Source organism: Neohortaea acidophila (genome assembly GCF_010093505.1).
Source record: "Neohortaea acidophila strain CBS 113389 unplaced genomic scaffold BDY17scaffold_10, whole genome shotgun sequence".
In the NCBI taxonomy this organism is placed as follows: Eukaryota; Fungi; Ascomycota; class Dothideomycetes; order Mycosphaerellales; family Teratosphaeriaceae; genus Neohortaea; species Neohortaea acidophila.
The window spans coordinates 146,210-164,189 of record NW_022985519.1 but is presented as its reverse complement, the minus strand read 5'-3'; the positions used below and the strand labels follow the sequence as shown (position 1 = coordinate 164,189).

Here is a 17,980-nt window from a genome sequence, read left to right as displayed (position 1 = left end):
TGGAAAGGAAGGACGATCTGGCTATGGGGGAGGAGGTGAGGCGCGAGACGGTGCGCAGGGACGAGACGATCGATTTCGCCATGATGTTGTGGGAATGGGGAGGTGTGAGGGAAGAAGGAGAGATTGCACGACAACGGCCGGGCTGCTCATATAAAAAGTATCGAAAGGGTGATATCAATGACAACCCCAGGCGAGGCAGCTCCGATCTCGCCGTGGTTATTGCCACGGCCGTTCCCCGCCAACCTCGGGAATAAGGTGAAGGTGAGGAGATGATGAAAGGCGCGGCCCGTAACTTAATGGATTTAAACGTGATAGCCTGAGCCTCAGGCACCTCACCCCGCAGCACGAGGTGAATGGTGGGGGTGGGGTACTTCCACCACACACCTCGCCCAGTAGCATCGATGTTGTCTTCGACCGCGGTCTGGCGCCGTCGTCGATGCCGTGTCCATTGTCCGTCCGTCAGAGATGGCATCTTTGATCGCCTCGCCTGCGAACGGTGTCGCGCCTCGCGCGGTGCGACGACAGTACCAGAGCTGCGACACGTGCCGGCAGAAGCGCAAGGCGTGCGATGCTGGACGACTCGGCATTCTGGACGATGCACTGAATGAGCAACACGCGCGCAGACCGTCCTGCTCGCCTTGTTTGAAGTACGGCAGAAGCTGCACTTTCTCCTGGCTTGCCCAGCAATCCCGCCAGGCGCGCACGCTGCCTCGCCATGCTCGTCCGAGTACTGGCAGTACCCGCTATCGACCGAAGGATCCCTTCAAGACGCCGCGAGATCAGGCACCTTTCTTGGATCCTCTTTGGACACTGGAACTGTCTCAGGATGATGCAGCGGGCGTGACCTTTCCGCCCGGCTGGCAAGATGAAGTCTTCCACGGGCTCTATGCCGCCACAGACGTTGCTGCTTCGTACTCCATCCCGCAGGAGTCTTCTCCTTCTTCTGGCATGTTGCCGACCAGCGGAGCCACGCAGTCGGTCTTATGTTCGCCCAGTCTAAGCCAGACGCTTTTCACCCCACACGACCTATCTCAGTCGACTGACGACCTCTTCGATCCGAGTATTTCTGGAAACCAAGGAGATGTCCATCATCGAGCTGCCTCCTTCCATCACGCAGACGACGCACTAGCCATGGGTACGCAAAAGACTGGCATCACCAACATATTGGTCAGCATCTACCGGAACCATCTCGAGCATGCCTTGTCGTGCTGGTCTACCGCCATCAACTGCCCATACAACAACCCTGCCCAGACTGCGAGGGGACAATCGAATCAAATGGCACTTCTCTATAGATGCACATCGTATTACGAGCGTGCTCGTCGATTGGACCGTGCTGTGCTGAGCCTTGGCCTCAAAAGTCATCCACCGATCTCTTCGGGTCAAAGCGAGCTGGCTGCGCAGGTACTTCACAAAGTCATTCTCGCGTTTTCGAGCCAGTGGAGTAGCACCGATCATGCGACATCTGCTGGTGCGCGGAGCCCATCGACAGCGGACCCACTGTCGCTACATCTGTTGTCCACACTACAAAAAACATTGTGGCATGACGCGAAGCTCGCGCTTCATGCCGCCGCCGGGATCGCCTCTTTCCAGGTGGCTTTTGCCCAGCTCATATTCTCGTTCATTCGCAGCCCCCTGGATGATCAAGCAATGCCCGGGCGCCGCCATTCCTCCGTCAGTTCACAGCAGGGGCGTCACGACACGAACACATCGGAGGAATCAGATCCGTGTCTTGAGGTGCTGCGATTGGATGAGCCACCGACACACCTGGAAAATGCGCTCCGCCAGTTGCTCCATTGGCGCCGTTGGCTGTACTCGGAGCTGAGACGGAATGCTCAAGGCAGTGCGAGCCTGAACCTCAAGCAGAAGACGTTCCTCAACGAGTTCAATATGCTGTTCTGGCTCGCGGTCATGTGCGACACGACGTCGTCGGCCGTGAACGGTCGCAGCATTGTCATCTCGGACGAGGACACCGCCATCGAGAATATTGGCCCATCCCGCACGACCCACGCAACACTGACATCTCCAGGTATTGGTGAAATTCCTGGATCCCAGCAAACCGAGAAGCCCGTCCCGCTCTGGAACGAGAGGATACTTGATCGAAGCGCAGCTGCGGATGAAGCATGCCACAATTGGCCGCTCCCAGAGTCTGAAGTTGAACGGATATTGCAGGAAGCCATCCCGACCAAGGTCTTGCTTTTCCGCCGCGTTGCGAACCTGCAGACCCTTGTCCACCAAAACGCATCAAACCATAGAATTGAGAACGCCATTCAGGATGCGTTGATTGTCTATCAGCACTGGCAGGCAAAGTACGCTGATTTCATGTCGAACTGCACGCAGCGCTGCAGCCACCTCTCTCCCTCCGTGCGCTCTTGGCATGTCATTCTGGCCGTGCACTGGCACTACGGTGCGATTCTTCTCGCGGAAGCCATCGATCGCATCGACGGAGCGTGGTCGAGCGACGAGCGACGCCGGTCGAAGCGCCAATCGCTCTACAGTCCGACGGCTCTGGCGCTCGAGAACTCTGTAGCGATCACGAGGCTCGCGGTGGGTTGTAGTCTGGTACGGGACACGAGCACTTGGCACGACTCCCCGCAGGACGACGGTGCGGACGCCATGATGAGCGAGCCGTGGTGTGAGATTATGATTCGCTCGCTGAGCAAAGCCGCTGCTACCATTTTGGCGGCCTGCTCGAATGGCGCCACGGCAGAGCAGTGTCTCTGGCTGGAAGAGCATGGTCTGGATGCTGCTGAGCTGCGGCATGGGGTGCAAGGGTGTATTGCGGTTTTGCGTGAGCTCAGCCGCCGATGCCAGTCGGCGGAATTGGTGGCGGCCGCGCTGGATCGCAGGCTCTCCACCCTGTCACTTTTCGCCTCGTACTAAGTGCATCACGAACCGGCTCACCTTTGAGCAGCATTCAAGAGAAGCTTGCGGGCTTTCGACGGTTGGTTTGAATCGCTAGTGAGACAGTGGGACTTCTCGGCTTTGGCATTGCTGCAAATAGCTCTAACTGGCGTCCGTTGATCCACCACAGAACATGGGGAGGTGTTCTGTATTGTAGTGCTTCTATGTCAGTCGCTGTGCACTTGCGCTCTTCCCTCGCGCCACTTGACGCCGCTCCGCTTCACCCTGTCGCATTCTCCATCCTCCCGAACCAATCCGTGTCTCTCGACGGGCGGATCCGATGGTGATCAGATGCGCGGCGGTGCCGACGGATGACTTGTCGGATCCGCCACGCTTGAGACGGTCACTATGTATACCCCGCCACGGCACCCCGACACCACCTCACTCCCCCCTCCATCACATTTGATCAGCAGAACGCACGATGCCGCAAAAAGACGTAGAATTCCAAACCATCGACGGCGTCACCCTGCGGGGCTGGCTCTTCACCCCCAACGCCACGACCCGCGGCGCGCCCTGCCTCGTCATGGCGCACGGCTGGACGGCGCTGAAGGAAATGGATCTCGACGCGTTCGCAGCCTACTTTGTGCAGGCCCTGCCTATCACTTGCCTGGTGTACGACAACCGCGGCTTTGGCACGAGCGATACCCTCGCCGGCGCGCCGCGCCACGAAATCGTGCCGAGTCAGCAGCAGAGCGATTACTCTGATGCCATCACTTATGCCCAATCCTTGCCTGAGGTCGATCCCGAGAAGATTGCCATCTGGGGCAGCTCGTATAGTGGTGGCCATGTTCTGTATGTTGGCGCGGTGGACCGGCGTGTTAAAGCGGTTTTGTGCCAGGTGTATGACCCTTTGCCCCATGGATTCATTTGATGATTTGTTGCTGATTGAATGGCAGGCCGTTGACCGATGGCTGGTCGAATTTCCACCGGCTCATCCGTCCTGATTTCGTCGCAAGCATGAACCAGGCTTTTCAGGCTGGTATGTTCCTCCCTCTCTAGTTGCCGAGCTCTCGTGCTGATAGAACGTCGTGTAGACCGACAGGCACGAGCCGCGGGCAAAGAGGCAACGCGGATTCCCGTCGTCGACGAAGATCCTCTGATCGTCCCTCCCAACTCCAGACAGCTGGCAATTCTTCTCCGCTTGGGGGAAGAAGAGCAGCTGGACAAACGACGTTACCATCCGAAGGTGAGTGCCATGCCAACGGGAGCACAGCATAGCCATCGTCACTGACTAGTCCACTCAGCGTGGAATTGCTCCGCGGGCATGACCCCTCGCACATGGTGCACCGCATCTCGCCCACACCGCTGTTGATGACGATCGCAGACAACGACGTCCTCACCCCGACTGACATCGCGCTGGAGACGTACCAGCGCGCGCGGGAGCCAAAGGAGCTGCATATCCTTCCCGGCGGCCATTTCGATGGGTATACGGGTCCGAATTTTGAGAAGAATGCTGGCAGGCAGGCGAAGTTTTTGAGGGATCACCTTTGCTCGTAGGCTGGCGTGCGTTATGTGTGTTCATGTACCTCCCGGGTGAACTATGCCATTCCTCGTCTCCGTATTCGAAAGGGTTAATTGGTGTGGCGTGGAATTCACGTGTCCCAAAAAGCTGCAAGTCAGACGGGACATGACTGGAATGGCGGCTGTCTGTATCTGCGCGGGCCTTCCTTGACCCCGACAGTGCACTTGCGGTTCCGCGAGTGAGCAGCGGCTCCAACCTCTCGCCCATTGCCCTCCTCTGACGCCTTTCTACCCCGGCATCTACAGATGCCTTGGTGCAACTCAGCACGTACTTCTGTGCGGCTGCTCATGAGATGTTTCGGTTTGGACTCCTCGTCATTTGGTAGATTGTAGTGGGTTTGAAAGAGAACGTAAGAAGCGCGGCCTATACACGCGCAGCCCAAGTCTAATCACGTGACTGGGCGCCAGAAGCGTGAGATGGCCCAAGCTCGGCCGGCAAGTCTTCCCGCCAAAGCTTCACCTCAGCACGTCAAGCAAAACAAAGCCATCAACAGACGCGACGATAACGCCCTTCCGAGCCCTACACGACTCCATTGGACTCGAATACCATCTTGGTACATGTTGAGATAAGAAATCCGGGTACTGACTCGCTTCGGCACCCCGGAAGCGGTCTATTTTGGTTGTTTGGGAGGAGGTCAACAGAGCAGGCGCAATGGCTCTCGCTCGCTCTAAGACGGCGAACGTTGGCACAGCCGAATGGCTGCAGACTGAGAGGCAGCATGCCGATGATAAGATCAGGGAGGAGGTGGAGGAGTTTGGCTATGCCGTCAAGAACGAGCTGGAATGGCTGAACGCGCACTTGGGCGAGGTGTTCAGCCAGAGTCAGGTGTACGCATCATCTTGCACTTCTCAAGCGCGCTCACCACTAACGCTCGTACAGAAACTTCACAGACATCTTCAAGACGCCGGGGAAGTTACGCGGCAAGACTCCACGAACCCTACGCAAACAAAATGCCTTGTCCGTGAGACAGCCGCTTACCGATGTCTTCGCCGAGAATGCCCCTGCCCCTGCATCGGCGTACAAGACCACCTTCTTCGACAAAGTCGCCCAATTCCAAATCGCCGAGGATGTTCCAGATAAAGCACAAGCGACACGCCCGAGGAGTCGTGCAAACAGCCCGCAGCGCGCAGGACAGCCTGGCTACACCGACTCGGGATACCACGGCATGATGACGGAGGATGAGATGGAGCTGGATTACAGGACTGATACCGCGACGCAGAAAGTGCCGCTGCGTGAGAACCAGCCACCGCCTCAGCGTCTGCCGGATATTATTGCAGAGGCGCGAGACAGTGGCAGTGAGTCGTTTGCCTCTGCCAAAGAAGATTTGACGGGGCGAAGTATGTCCAAGGAGCCGACTGTGGAGGCGCCCGTGGTTGCGAACACTGCCACAGAAGATACTGAAGAGAAGGCCGACGAAAAGATGCTGGACGCACCCGCTGCCGAGCCAGTCGATGTCGCCTCAGCGGACCAGCCACTCGATGAAGAATCATCCCGATCAGACGCATCGAGTCCAGCTCGTCTGATACAAAGAAAGAGCAGTTTCGTCTTTACAGCTCTACCCGCTCGTGAGCCGTTCACGGCGCAACGCAGCTTGGGAGTGCGTGACAGTCAAGTCGACATGCATACCAGCCGAGACAGTGCTCTAGCACGCCCTTCTGAGGCTAAAGTCAGTGCTGCCAATGATGACGAGGATGCTTTTATGCCAGAGCAGTCCGAGACATCCAAGGCACATAACAAGACCTCGACACAGCTCTTACACGAGCGCATTACAATGCTCGGCAAGACCAAGGAGCCTCGCGCATCAAAGAGCATTCCACAGAATGTGCTCGCTGCGCAGCCTACGTACCCTCAGCTACCTACTGCGGATCCCGTCAAGGCTGTCCACACCGAGGATGACTCTGATGACGACTGGATCGCGCCCACTAATCCTGCCCCACGCACTGCTCCTTCGATGGAGACGGCAGCTAGGCAAGGATCACCGGCGAGACCACCGATGCATCAAAAGGCAGCCTCGACAACACAGATCCCATCGCCCTCTAGGCAGGAGGAGCGACAACAAAAAGCCATTTCCGTCTCTAATCCGAGCACGTACTACGCTCCAGCCGAAAGTACTACTCCTGCTGGTTCGCCTCCGCGCAAGAAAAGCCACGACGGACCGCTCAGCGCATCGAAGAACAAATTCTACTCCGTGTTGAAGTCCGCAAAGAGCATGTTTGCCTCGTCCACCAGCGCCAGCGCAGCAGCAAAGCTGGAAGCCCACAACAACTCTCCTTCACGCTCCCCCACGCGTGATATATCCAACGACTCCAAGATGGCAGCCGTGTTCAATATGCCTGGCGCGCTCTACTCGGAGAAGGAGCTGCCTCGGAGTCCTTCCAGGCCCATCAGCATGCTTTCTGCTAGTCCTAGTAAAAAGAGCAGAAAATCGGACGAAAGTGAACGGAAGCGAGAGAAGGAGCTCAAGGCACAACAGAAGTCGGGTGATGATTTGGAGAAGGCGAGGGAAAAGGAGCGACAGAAGGCAGCGAAAGCTAGAGACGAAAAGGATCGAGCTGAACAGCAACAAGCAGCACGCTCGGCGACAGCGGACACCGACTCAGCAAGGGACGTTGATATCGCGCCTCCGCCACCCCCCAAGAGCGGACCTACGACGGGCAAACTGAGGGCTCCTGTGAGACTCGGCAAGCCGATCAGAGAGCAAACAGCCGCTGCTAAGCCCGCCCCGGTGTCTGTTCGCGTCCTCTCGCAATCGCAAAGGCTCGGGCCGAATCTGTCAAAGTCACAACATGAGGCTTTCGCACCTCCTCCAGTGCCGCCGAAGCAGAATGTCACCCGTCCTGGCTCCGCTCAAGGGAGTGTTAGGAGCTCTACTGCCCCTGCCAATTCGCGAGTGCGGGCTCTGGAGGCGGCGGCGAGGAAGAAAGAAGCAGATGAGAGGGCGGCTCAGGAAAAAGCGGAGAAGAAGCGAGAGCTGGAACGTAAACGCGCCGCCAAAGCGGAGGAGGACCGCAAGATGGAGGAGGAGCGCAAAGCCGCGGAGCAACAGCGGGTCCAGGAAGCGAAGATGGCGGCACAGAGACTGGCTGAGAAGCAAGCTGCGGACGCTAAGAAGCGTGAAGCGCAGCGAGCTGAACAGATCCGACTGCAAGAGGAGGCTGCGCAAAGGGAGAAGGCCAGGGCTGCGCATGAACTCGCGGAAGCCATTAAGCGCGAACGTGCTCAGCAGGCACCGGCTCCTCCTCGTGGCGATGTGGGAGGAACTTTGAGACAGCTGGCGAAGAATACCATTGTCGACTCGGCGCAAGGTCGACCACAGGTGCAGCCGAATGCAGCCAAACCGGCGCCGAAGCGGGTCTGGCAGGGAGAGGAAGGTGATGAGCCGCAGCGTCCGACGACGCAACCGCCGCAGATCCAGAGACCTGGTCTGCCGAGGGCTCCACCGAGTTACCAACAACATGAAGCAAAGAGGCGGCGGACGAACGAAGAGGAGCAGGATGGCGTGGAGCGACACTCGGTCATGGCGCCGCCAAAGAGAGCGTCGAATATGCGCAAGGTGAGTCGAAAGTCTTCCAAGCAACTGTACTCGATGACTGACATCCAACAGGAGTCGACGCTCTCCAAGTTCGCCCACGGCTACGCTCACGCTCCTCCTCCACCTACCCATCTCGGCACAGCCATGTTCAAAGCGGCCGTCACCAGCCAGCATCCACCCCACCTTACCTCCTCCAAACCAGGAATGCCCACCCATCCTAGCCAGATGGTCCAGATCTCCAACGCGAGGATCCCGTTCGCAGAGAACGCCAACCCTCCTGCCGCCGCCGCCGGATCTCAACACCACCACGCCCCAAGCCAACACCCGCACCCCGGCATGGAAAACATGCACCCCTCCAACCAAGCCAAGCACAAAACCCCCGCCCGCCCACCCCACATGGCCGCAGCAACAACAGGCAAATCCGCCGCCAAATCCTCCCCCCTCTACCCCAACGGCGATGCAATTCAACTCCCCGAAATCGCCACCGACAGCGAAGAAGAGGACTCCGACGAAGAAGGCGACACAGGCGGGTTCCGCGCCCCGTCGTGGGTTGCATCGCCTGCTCTTCGCGACTTGCTTACGCAGCAGCAGCTCGTGGACCCCGAGACGGTGTTTGGGCCTATTGCGGAGCTGCGCATGGATGAGGTGTTTAAGAATGCGAAGAACCCGGATCGTTTGAAAAGGTTGCGCGAGAGGGGGAGTAGTGCAAGGTGGGTGGAGAGTGGGGATGCGGTGACGAGTGCGGAGAAGAGAAGGGATATGGAGTTGAGAGAGAGGGTTGTGCGCGAGGGGGGGTGGAGGTATGAGCCTAATGTTTGAGTTGTTTCTTCTTGGGGATGTTGGTTTTGGGGGGGTGGGAAGTGAGGGCATGCATGGAGTTTGATGGATGCTTTCCTTCTTCTTTCTTTCAACTCTTATACTATTGAGCGAGGCATTCGCATGCGATGGGGTTGTTCGATCCTGTAGATATCCATCCAAAACTGTTGGGGCTTCTTTCTAGCCGATCCCAACTTGCATGCCGACTATTCTAGATTTCTTTTCTGCACCTCTCAATTATGGCTCTATGCTCGTAAAGCGATGCTCTCTGCTCGACGACACCTGCCTTGAAAAGCGCACGTCTCATCTGTCAGCCATGCGAAGGCAAGGGGCGAGTGGTGCCATCACCATGAGCATAAAGCTGACAACTCATCCGGCAAAGAAGTCAATGGAGCGTCTCAAATCTCACGCCTCCTCCTTCTCCTCCTCCTCCTCCGCCGTCGCAGCAGGGGTAGTAGCCCTCGGCGGCCCACCCTTAGGCGGAGGCGGCGGCAGATTCCCAGCCCCAGCAGCAGGCTTAGGAGTCGAACCCCCGTCCAGCTCTCGCGACTTCTGCTCGCCTTCCGCAAAGTAGTCGTCCAGTCCCGCCGGCTGCGCGGCCGTGTTGTGGTGCGCGCGCTGCTTTCTGCCTTTACTTGAAGACGGGGGTGGAGGTTGGGAAGTCCCTGTCGCCGAAGTGGAGGTATTGGTTGCAAGAGCAGCAGGTGGAGGAGATGGGTGGTCCATGTTCGCTGGTAGGAAGAAGGTAGGTTGCTCTGCTTCGGTTGTGGTGAGGCCAGTTGCGGCGGGCACTTTGAAGTCCTCTGTGCTTTCGAATAATGTTTCGCCTGGTGCTTGGGAGGGCTCGTTCAGCGGCGCTGGAACGCGATGTAGGGCTCCGTACCCCAACACGCAGCCTAGTGCGCCATCGCCGCCCCATGTCCGCGAAGGCGTGATGGTCAGCGTGCGCAGCACATCGTACTCGTGGTTGTAGACGTAGAGGCGTAACGGGCGATCCTGGAATTCCTCTACAAGTTCGCCAAGCGCCGCTTCGCCATACAGAGCATCCCGATCCGGACTGCCAACCACGTAATCCCCATACGGCAGTAAGCCAGCAACATCAGCAGGCGAATTCGGCATCACGTCAAGAATATGCCACACATTCTCCGCCGCAGCGTTCAACGGCATCCACTGCAACTGCACACCCAGCGCCGCCCCATCGGCGGGAATAGGCACGTAAATCTCCCGAATTGCGTGCCCTTTGACGCAATACACGCCCAGACTTATGGTCGAGCCGGCGCAGTTGCGCAGCTCGGTGGAGAACAGGTGCGGGTCCGCGGAGTCGATGGGGTGGTTGTTGATGCCGATGATGAAGTCGAAGTAGGGCTCCAGCGGGAGATTGGCCTGGGTGTTGGAGAGGACTTGGAAGCCGTGGGCGTTGGGGTTGAGTGCGGTGTTGCTGTTGCTGGCGTTGAGGGGGAATTTGCTGGGGGTGTAGGGCGTTGGCGCCGTGTATTCCGAGGAGTCGAGGCGGGAGATGAAGCGGTTGAGGGCGCCGAACATGTTTGCCATTTTGGCGGGTGGGCATACGCCTTTGGGTATGGTTTGAGTGGATTCCTGGTGGGAGTTGGTGGTCGTAGAAGGGATGAAGTTGGGTGGACGGTGGTGGACTAGGGTTAGGGTTGAGGTCGGTTAGCCGGCGGATGGATGAACGACAATACTTCATCTGCTCGAGTCGAGATTAGCGAGAAGATGAATGATAGTGGTAGCAGTCGTTTGAGTCAATAGCTTTTGGACACATACTCGTGACCAATGCAGCACAAGAGATTGGAGAGCCTTACTATCTACATACAACCCATCCTGTAATGTTACACCCATAATCCCGCTCCGTTCCCTATGCCCCAAGCCGCGCTATGCGAAAGACCATGCCCCCGAAGACGCCATCACCATGCGAGTCAACGACGCTAGCAAATCAATCCAACCACCCCACGCCTAAAGACGGAACGGGTCATCCTGAGGCGGCCGAGATGATCGCGGGGGCGCATCTCGCGAGTATCGACCTCCTCCACCTCCACCGCGGCTTCCAGCACCGAAGCCACCACCTCTTCCACCTCCGAAGCCGCCACCTCGTCCACCGCCGAAGCCGCCGCCGCGTCCGCCAGATGCATCACCCGAGCTTCCAAACGGATCGTCTCGGCCGCCAGATCGGTCGTCTCGACCACCAAAACTTCTGCCGCCTCGATCACCACCATACCCACCTCGGCCACCACCTCGATCACCACCATACCCGCCTCGGTCCCCACCTCGACCCCCACGGCTATCATAGCCACTTCGCTGCGCCATGGGATCGTTACCAATATTCACGCCGGGAATATGCATGAGTTTTAACCGTTGCGCCAACACGGGCGATATGAATGGCGGCTGCGCCATGCCCCAGCCGAATTTGGCGAGGTTGTTCATTCGCTGAAGGAGTAGGGACTTGTCGTGCAGCCAGCCGTAGACGCCCAGTTGCGCTTTGTATACCGCCGCCTTCTCCTCGGTCGACACGCGGCGCATGGCGTTTTGGTACATGCTGAGCAGTTTGCCTGCGGCCACGGGGACTTGCCCTTCCTTGGTGAGATCCAGAGCGGCGGTTTCCAGGCTGGCGTCTCGCTGCACGGGAAGTCCGCGGAGTCTTGAGCGCGCTTCTTGCGCTTCAATCTGGTTGAGGAGGAGCCAGGCTTCACCTTCCTTGCCCGCGCGGGCTGTACGGCCGACACGGTGGATGTACTGCTCACGAGAAGTGGGCAGGCCGACTTGGATGACGTGGGTGACGTTGGGGAAGTCCATGCCTCGCGCCGTGACGTCGGAGCTCAACAGCACGCCGGACTCGGCTCTCCTGAACGACTCGGCTGCCGCGGTCCTTTGCGACTGGCTGAGTCGGGAGTGAATCTCCGACACGCGCGCGGGAGCCCAAGGATGCGGGGAGATGCGATTGCTTCGCTCCTCAACGGGGAGCTCGAGGGTGCTGAGAGCGGCACGGGCGAGATTGACTTCTGCGGTGCTGTTGAAGTAAACCAGAGCCTTGAAGGGTCTGGCGCCGGGCTCTTTGGCAGCCTCGAAGCACTTGGAGCAAAGCTCGCTCAAGGCAGGCAAGGCGTTTTCGAAGCCCAGCACGGTGACGACCTTTTGTGAAACGTGCGCGTGGGTGGGATCATCGTCCTCGCGCACGCAACGCACGAATTGAAAGCCCGGCTTCAGCGTGCTGCGCACCAGCTCGACGACTTCCTGCGGGACGGTGGCGGAGAACAGCAACGTTTGTCGGTCCTTCTCTTGTGGGGTGGGCAAGTAGCGCATGATTTCTTGAATCTCAGGCCAGAAGCCTTGATCCAGCAACCGATCGGCCTCGTCCATGACGAACGCGCTGAGATCGGGGGCCTGAACTCGCGAGTAGGGATCGGAGAGGATGTCCTTCAGCCGGCCCGGCGTGCCCACGAGGATGTGACAGCCTCGTTGCTGAATAGCCGCAAGCCCTGCTCTCTTCTGCGTTCCACCAACAGCCGTCTGCACAATCAGCCCAGTATGCGCAACCACCTTCCGCGCCTCCACCGCAATCTGCTCTGCCAATTCTCGAGTCGGGGAGATAATCAGTGCGCGAATATCATCGGCAGTCGTGCGCGGGCCGCGACGGTCGTGGGATGGTTGCGCAAGATACGGGTCGTCATTGAGGATGCGCTGCAAAACGGGAATGAGGAACGCAAGCGTCTTGCCGGTACCCGTCTTCGCCTGCGCAATGACATCGTCGCCGCGCAAAGCCTCGTTGATCGTGCGCTGCTGCACCTCCGTCATCGTCTCCAGCCCCATGCCTCGCGTGAGCGAGCGGATGACATTGGGATGCACGAGGTTGCGCGATTGCAGCTCGTCGAACCGCGTGACGGCGCCGGTGTCGATGTGTGGGGCTTCGGAGCCATCTTCTGCGACTGCCGCGGCGGATTGGGGTCGGAGGGAGGATTGGTGTATGAGGCGAATGGTGTTAGGTTGTGTGAGGAGGCATGATGGCGCAGGTGTGGTTCTTCTCAGGCATTGAATGCTAGATGTCTGTCGGATGGGGATGGAGGCGAGGCTGCGAGGAATAGCGGCCGAGTAGCGCTGAAGCGCGCGACGCATGATGGAAGAGCGCCGAGGGAGAGAGGCTCAGACAAGAAACGAAGGAGGATATGGGCGCGATGAAAAGAAGGAAAGGCACGTTCGCCGCTCAACGTGATGCGATTGCAGGTCTGTCGATGATCTCCTCGAACATTTTCTTCTGGGAGATTTTTAGGCTTTGCGCTAGACGGCGGCGCTAGCTCTTTCCCAAACCAGGAAGTGCTCGAGCACGTGACACGTCAACAACCACTTTGAATGTACACATTGACCTTTAAGAATTTGAATCGATCCGTTCGCGATTTACAGATGACGCTATACAGCTTGACATTATATTTACATGACTAGATTATCATCACCCACAAGCCGCTCAATCATTCGACAGGCTTCATTCATCCAACTCATAAACATTACAATCGCGCCCCTATCAAGCACAAACCGTATTAGCCACCACCGCAAATGCATTTCCCAGTAATGAGATGGATCAAAACTCACTCGTATACCAGCTAAACCCCGAATCCGCATACCCGCGCATCCAAGCCTGCATCTCATCCTGCTGCCGCTGAATCTGCGCGCTGCACCGCCGGCCCGCGTTCGATTTGGTGATGCGTCGGATGACTTTGGCCGGGTTGCCGGCGACGACGGTGTACTCTTCGACGTCCTGGAGACATTGCAGTCAGCGGGGCCGCGAACGAGAGCGGAGTGGGGAGGAGTAGAGTCTCACCTTCGTCACCACAGATCCCGCACCGACATGCGCGCCTCTTCCCACCGTCACAAAAGGCATAATGATCGCTTCGCCTCCAATGAAAACATCGTCTTCAATCCGAATTGCGCCGGCCAGTACCCGTCCATGACTACCACCCCTCGTCCCCGCCTCTAACCCGGGAACCGTAACACAGTACAGCTTCACGCCCGGCCCGAGCGTAACCCCATGTCCCAAACTGATGTCCGCCGCGTCTTGAAAGTAGCACCCGGCATCCACCACGCATTCCCGCCCGATATGCACGTTATACCCGAACTCGCATTTGAAAGGCGATTCAATGAGCGAGTGGTCCTCTACCGAGCCGACGGGGGCGGTGTGCGCGTATTGCCGCCCAGGGGCTTCAGGACGCTTGTGGGGTTTGAGGATCTGGTCGAACAGGCGGCCGCGGTCGAGACTGCTGCTGGTGTTGCCGTTGCTGGTGGAGAGGGAGGAGGCGCTGGCGTTGTAGCGGTCGCAGGCTGCGTGGCATTCTTTGCGGTCTTGGAGGAGGACGGGGTCGAAGTAGTGCTGGTAGGGCTGGCTGCGGAGCATTTTGTCTTTTTCGGCAAAGGCGGTGTGTGTCAGTGGGAGGGTGTTAGGCGGGGGTTGGGAGGTGCCGGTGATTTTTGTTGTCGTGCTTGCGCGGCGGGAAATCGGGTTCAGGACGGAGGTGGTGTATGAAGATGGTTGGTAAGGGGGATGGATGGTACTGTTGGGAGGCGGTTGATGCCAGACTTCCACAGGCGTTGATATTGGCTGCGGTGGGAGCTGGTGTTGAAGAGGGGGAGGCGGTTGGAGCGGCGTCGTGGGTGGTCGTGGGGTCGGAATGGAAAGCTGCGGATACGGCGGCATGGAGTGAGACGTGCGGGCGTCGTGCAGGCTGTGTGGGGAGTGAAGAGGGACGGTGCTTGGGAAGCCGGGCGGAGGGGGAAGCTCAACCTGGCGCGACGTAGTATCGTGATGTCGAAAGGCGAAATTCGGCCAGGCTTCGGAGGTGGTCATCTGTTTGGAGCTTGGTGGGGCGCCGCGGACATAGGCACGTGGAAGTTCGGGTTCGGGAGGAGGCAGCAGAGTCGGCGGGAGAGGAGCAGGAGCGCGAGCGGCGGAGAATGAAGTAGGTTGTGGCAGGGCAGCTGCACCTGGTGGCGATATGCGGCCCCAATGCGAATAACTTCGCCCCTCCGCCGTACCCATGGATGGTTCATCTCTTCGACGAGCGACGTGCGGCGATGTAGCCGGTTTCGATGGGGGTGAGTTGGCCGCGAGGACGCGAGTGGACACCTTGAAATTCGATGGCTTCGCTCCGTAGCCCTCGCAGGCATAGGCCCCGCGCTCGCAGTTTATACACGTTGGTTTCCGCTCATCACATTTCTTCTTCCTTCTCCTGCAGGTATGACAGCCTGTTTTGGTGCGGTTACTGAAGTTGCGTTTTCGTCGCTTGGGGTCCATGTAGTCGCCGCTGTTGGGAGTGTCGTCTGACTGCGCGGGCACGCTTGTGCGGTCGTCTCTTTCGCCTGGAATCGAAGGCGCGCGAGGCGTTGTGGGTGAGCTTCGCCTCACGTCCTGCGTCTGCTGGGATTGCTGTTGAAACTGTTGCAGGGATGCAGATATGCTGGCCTCTGTCTCGGGACGAGGCTTGGGTGGAGGCGCGCCTTGGTTCCATCTCTCTTTCGGCGACCTTGCCCGTTGCGTGGAAAGTCGGGCAGAGGAGTCGCTGAAGGGTGAGCCGGAACTGCGACTTGGATCGCGAAATTGAGCAGAGGTCAGGTCGATGGCAGAGTCCAAGGTCGGTAGCGCGTGACGAGGTGGAGAGCCAGGCGCATCATCCTGTCCATTGATTGCGCGCGCAGCGTCATGAGACGGCACGTCTGTCTGAAGTTGACCTTCCCTCTTCCGCTTGCCCGTCATCGGTGGTGAATCCCTTTCGCCAGACGGACGTACAGGCGAATACTGGTCAGTCGTAGCAGCGGCATTCGCAAACGAAGCAGGGCGATCGATGGACGTCAACGAGGCCTCGCGTGGTCGGAACAACGCAGAGGAGTGAATGGCGCCATTGACGGCCGTGAATGCAGCAGACGATGGATTGGCAGACGGCGACTGCGCAAGTCCGTGCTGGTCTTTCTCACTTCCATTGACAACGGACGAATTGGTGGCGAGCTCCTGCATTGGCAACATCAAAGGATTGAAGAGTGCTCAATAACACGGCCAGATGAGTCGAGTTGAGAACCTTGCCAGGGCTGCCGTGTGCAGAAGAGGCAAACCCCACTTGCCAGACTGCGTGCGACTCGTCTCGTTCACTGGGGTAGGAAAGTGATTTCTAAACGAACATTGAGCTCTCCGACAGCAACGAGCGTTGAGGAGACGAGAAGGATGGTCGAGTAGGGCGGCGGATATGTAGCATCCGCATCATCTACCATCCAGCGGCAGGTGCAGGGGGGACGTCGCAATGCTACTCCACCGTCAAAGCGGATACATTATGAAAGACGCCGGTGTGCGGCGCAAGCGGGTTGGGCGCGTGGAGAAGCGGTCGAATGTGGGGTGGATGGGACCTAGACTGAGACAAGAAGCGACAGAAGGGATTGATTGCGAGAGGGGGAACCCTTGCTGGCCGTAGATGGGAGGAGAAGGGGGAGGGGAAGGGAGGAGAAGCGCGCGGCTGGCAAAGACGCCGGAGCGGGCAAGGCATGGTACAGGGTGGGCATGGCGGCGGCATGGCAGGCATGCGATGCGATGGGCATGATGCTTAGATTGAAGCTGGGCCCTAGCAAGGGTGTGTGCAGCCGCCGGGGCGGCCAAAGGCACGCACGGCACGCCCGTCCGCACCCACACGAGCCGAAGCGGAGGGCGCGATGGTGGGTGGGAGGTGACGCTATCCCGCGACTGTAACGAGAGGCTTATGTGAAATGCGGCCCACACGATGAAGACGTCAGCCGTGCGGAAGGGCGAGCCCGAAGCCTAAACCGCCTTCCCCGGCCGCGCATTGGTGGGAGGGGGAGTGGCTCCGGGCGTTTAAAAACTGGGCCGGCAGATGAGAATCCAAGCGTAGCATCGCCTTCCTTTGTTGGCATGCTTGGTGCTGCTGGCTTCCATATCGGGGTACGCGCTGGGGGTGGACGGTCCAATTATTGATAGCCGCTTCGCTGCACGGCCCTGGCCCGTGTCATTGCTCGGTCTTGTTGCTCGGCGCGTGCGAGGTGATTCCAGAGGCGGACGGAGGGATTGATTAGCCGCCAGCTGTCACACGGTAGGCGATCTGGCGAGGGGATTAGCAATCGTTCATCAGCCGCAGCGGCACACGTCTCGCTGCTTCGCGAAATTTAACCGGTGGATTCCCGCGGGTGATCGTCGTTCGCAGGGTCTAGAAGCGGCAGTGCCGACGGCGGTTTGGTTGGCGGATGGGTGCAGACAGGCCATCGCTTACGTGCATTGGCGCCCGCTTTCTCAGGAGCTAGATCCACATCATTTGGCTAGAGGCTCGGGGTGGCTTTCCGCGATAGGGTAGGCTAAGTTGGACGTTGCTCGTCGTCGATATTGAATCCGATCAATACGAGCGATGCTGGCAGACGAATGACAGGCATGAGCGGCCGCGGGCAGGGACGTGCAGGGAACTCAGCGGCAAGCGGCAGGGGTGGCGAGGGCGTGTGCATCGGGCGTGCGCGTGTTGTGGTGGTGACATCCCTGCTCTCAGCAGCGTGCCGCCCACGATCCGATTAGGTTTCGTCGCGTCGACATGCATAAAGCTGTGGCTTCGGAAGTTAATGCAGCGGCGCTCGCCCGTGGATGGGAATAAGAATAGTACAGCTCATCAAGGAAGAATGGCCACGGCGGCCGGCTCCGAGACCAGTCCAATCGATGGCGTTGACGCCCGCAGTGCGAATGCGAGAGCGTGTGCTCGGGGTTGGAGAAGGCTCACTCGTCTGGCTCAAGCATCGGCTGGGCGCTTGTTTAAAGGAGCGATGGGCGGCGATGGCGCTTGGAAGCGTGGAAGTGCAGGAGGGGCACGTGCTCGCATGCTTTTTGCCCCACGCAGCAACTGACGAGCACGGACGGGGGGTCACGATGAGGTGCAGACTGACGAGAGGATGTCTCTGGGAATATATCCTGCCTTTCCTTGATGGACAACGTGAACTGTCTGTGGTGGACGAGATGAACTGCAGTGAAGACGGGCACCGGCACGAGCTGTGGGGCGACGCCGAGACCACGTGCATCATCGTGGGCGTCAGCCTCTCATGACGTAGCCAATTCGGTGCAATTTCTGCCAACCACATGCTCACGGCTCCTCTCTCACGTCTCGTATGTCACCCAAGACTCCAAGCAGACGGCAAACACGGGAGCGGCGACACACTGACAGTCTCGTGAGTGACGC

At 58.8% G+C, this 17,980-nt stretch overlaps 6 protein-coding genes across 6 annotated transcripts; 3 read left to right on the top strand and 3 right to left on the bottom strand.

Annotated features, from left to right (window-relative positions):
- Positions 1 to 465: 465 nt before the first annotated feature.
- BDY17DRAFT_312822 (uncharacterized protein) lies at positions 466 to 2,880 on the top strand (the record flags this gene model as incomplete). Its single annotated transcript, XM_033735663.1, has 1 exon — positions 466 to 2,880. The coding sequence occupies one exon, from the start codon at positions 466 to 468 to the stop codon at positions 2,878 to 2,880; it is 2,415 nt and encodes an 804-aa protein (XP_033586460.1).
- Positions 2,881 to 3,322: 442 nt separating this feature from the next.
- BDY17DRAFT_318522 (Alpha/Beta hydrolase protein) lies at positions 3,323 to 3,900 on the top strand (the record flags this gene model as incomplete). Its single annotated transcript, XM_033736194.1, has 2 exons — positions 3,323 to 3,741; positions 3,798 to 3,900. The coding sequence occupies 2 exons, from the start codon at positions 3,323 to 3,325 to the stop codon at positions 3,898 to 3,900; spliced, it is 522 nt and encodes a 173-aa protein (XP_033586459.1).
- Positions 3,901 to 5,074: 1,174 nt separating this feature from the next.
- On the top strand, positions 5,075 to 8,774 carry BDY17DRAFT_326893 (uncharacterized protein; the record flags this gene model as incomplete). The annotated part of the gene is made up of 3 exons (XM_033737586.1): positions 5,075 to 5,250; positions 5,303 to 7,976; positions 8,028 to 8,774. 3 exons carry the CDS (start codon positions 5,075 to 5,077, stop codon positions 8,772 to 8,774), a joined length of 3,597 nt encoding a protein of 1,198 aa, XP_033586458.1.
- A 402-nt stretch (positions 8,775 to 9,176) lies between these two features.
- BDY17DRAFT_318520 (GRASP55/65 PDZ-like domain-containing protein) lies at positions 9,177 to 10,313 on the bottom strand (the record flags this gene model as incomplete). The annotated part of the gene is made up of 1 exon (XM_033736193.1): positions 9,177 to 10,313. The coding sequence occupies one exon, from the start codon at positions 10,311 to 10,313 to the stop codon at positions 9,177 to 9,179; it is 1,137 nt and encodes a 378-aa protein (XP_033586457.1).
- Positions 10,314 to 10,525: 212 nt separating this feature from the next.
- On the bottom strand, positions 10,526 to 13,019 carry BDY17DRAFT_302871 (P-loop containing nucleoside triphosphate hydrolase protein). The gene has a single exon (XM_033734466.1). It carries the CDS (start codon positions 12,894 to 12,896, stop codon positions 10,743 to 10,745), a length of 2,154 nt encoding a protein of 717 aa, XP_033586456.1. The 5' UTR covers positions 12,897 to 13,019; the 3' UTR covers positions 10,526 to 10,742.
- Positions 13,020 to 13,161: 142 nt separating this feature from the next.
- On the bottom strand, positions 13,162 to 15,976 carry BDY17DRAFT_28021 (uncharacterized protein). Its single transcript, XM_033732038.1, has one exon. The coding sequence runs from the start codon at positions 15,787 to 15,789 to the stop codon at positions 13,549 to 13,551; it is 2,241 nt and encodes a 746-aa protein (XP_033586455.1). The 5' UTR covers positions 15,790 to 15,976; the 3' UTR covers positions 13,162 to 13,548.
- Positions 15,977 to 17,980: the final 2,004 nt, after the last annotated feature.

What these genes read in the sequence shown, in the direction of transcription:
- BDY17DRAFT_302871 (XM_033734466.1), bottom strand. Translation starts at nt 12,896, where the DNA reads ATGCGTCGCGCGCTTCAGCGCTACTCGGCCGCTATTCCTCGCAGCCTC.
- BDY17DRAFT_28021 (XM_033732038.1), bottom strand. Translation starts at nt 15,789, where the DNA reads ATGTTGCCAATGCAGGAGCTCGCCACCAATTCGTCCGTTGTCAATGGA.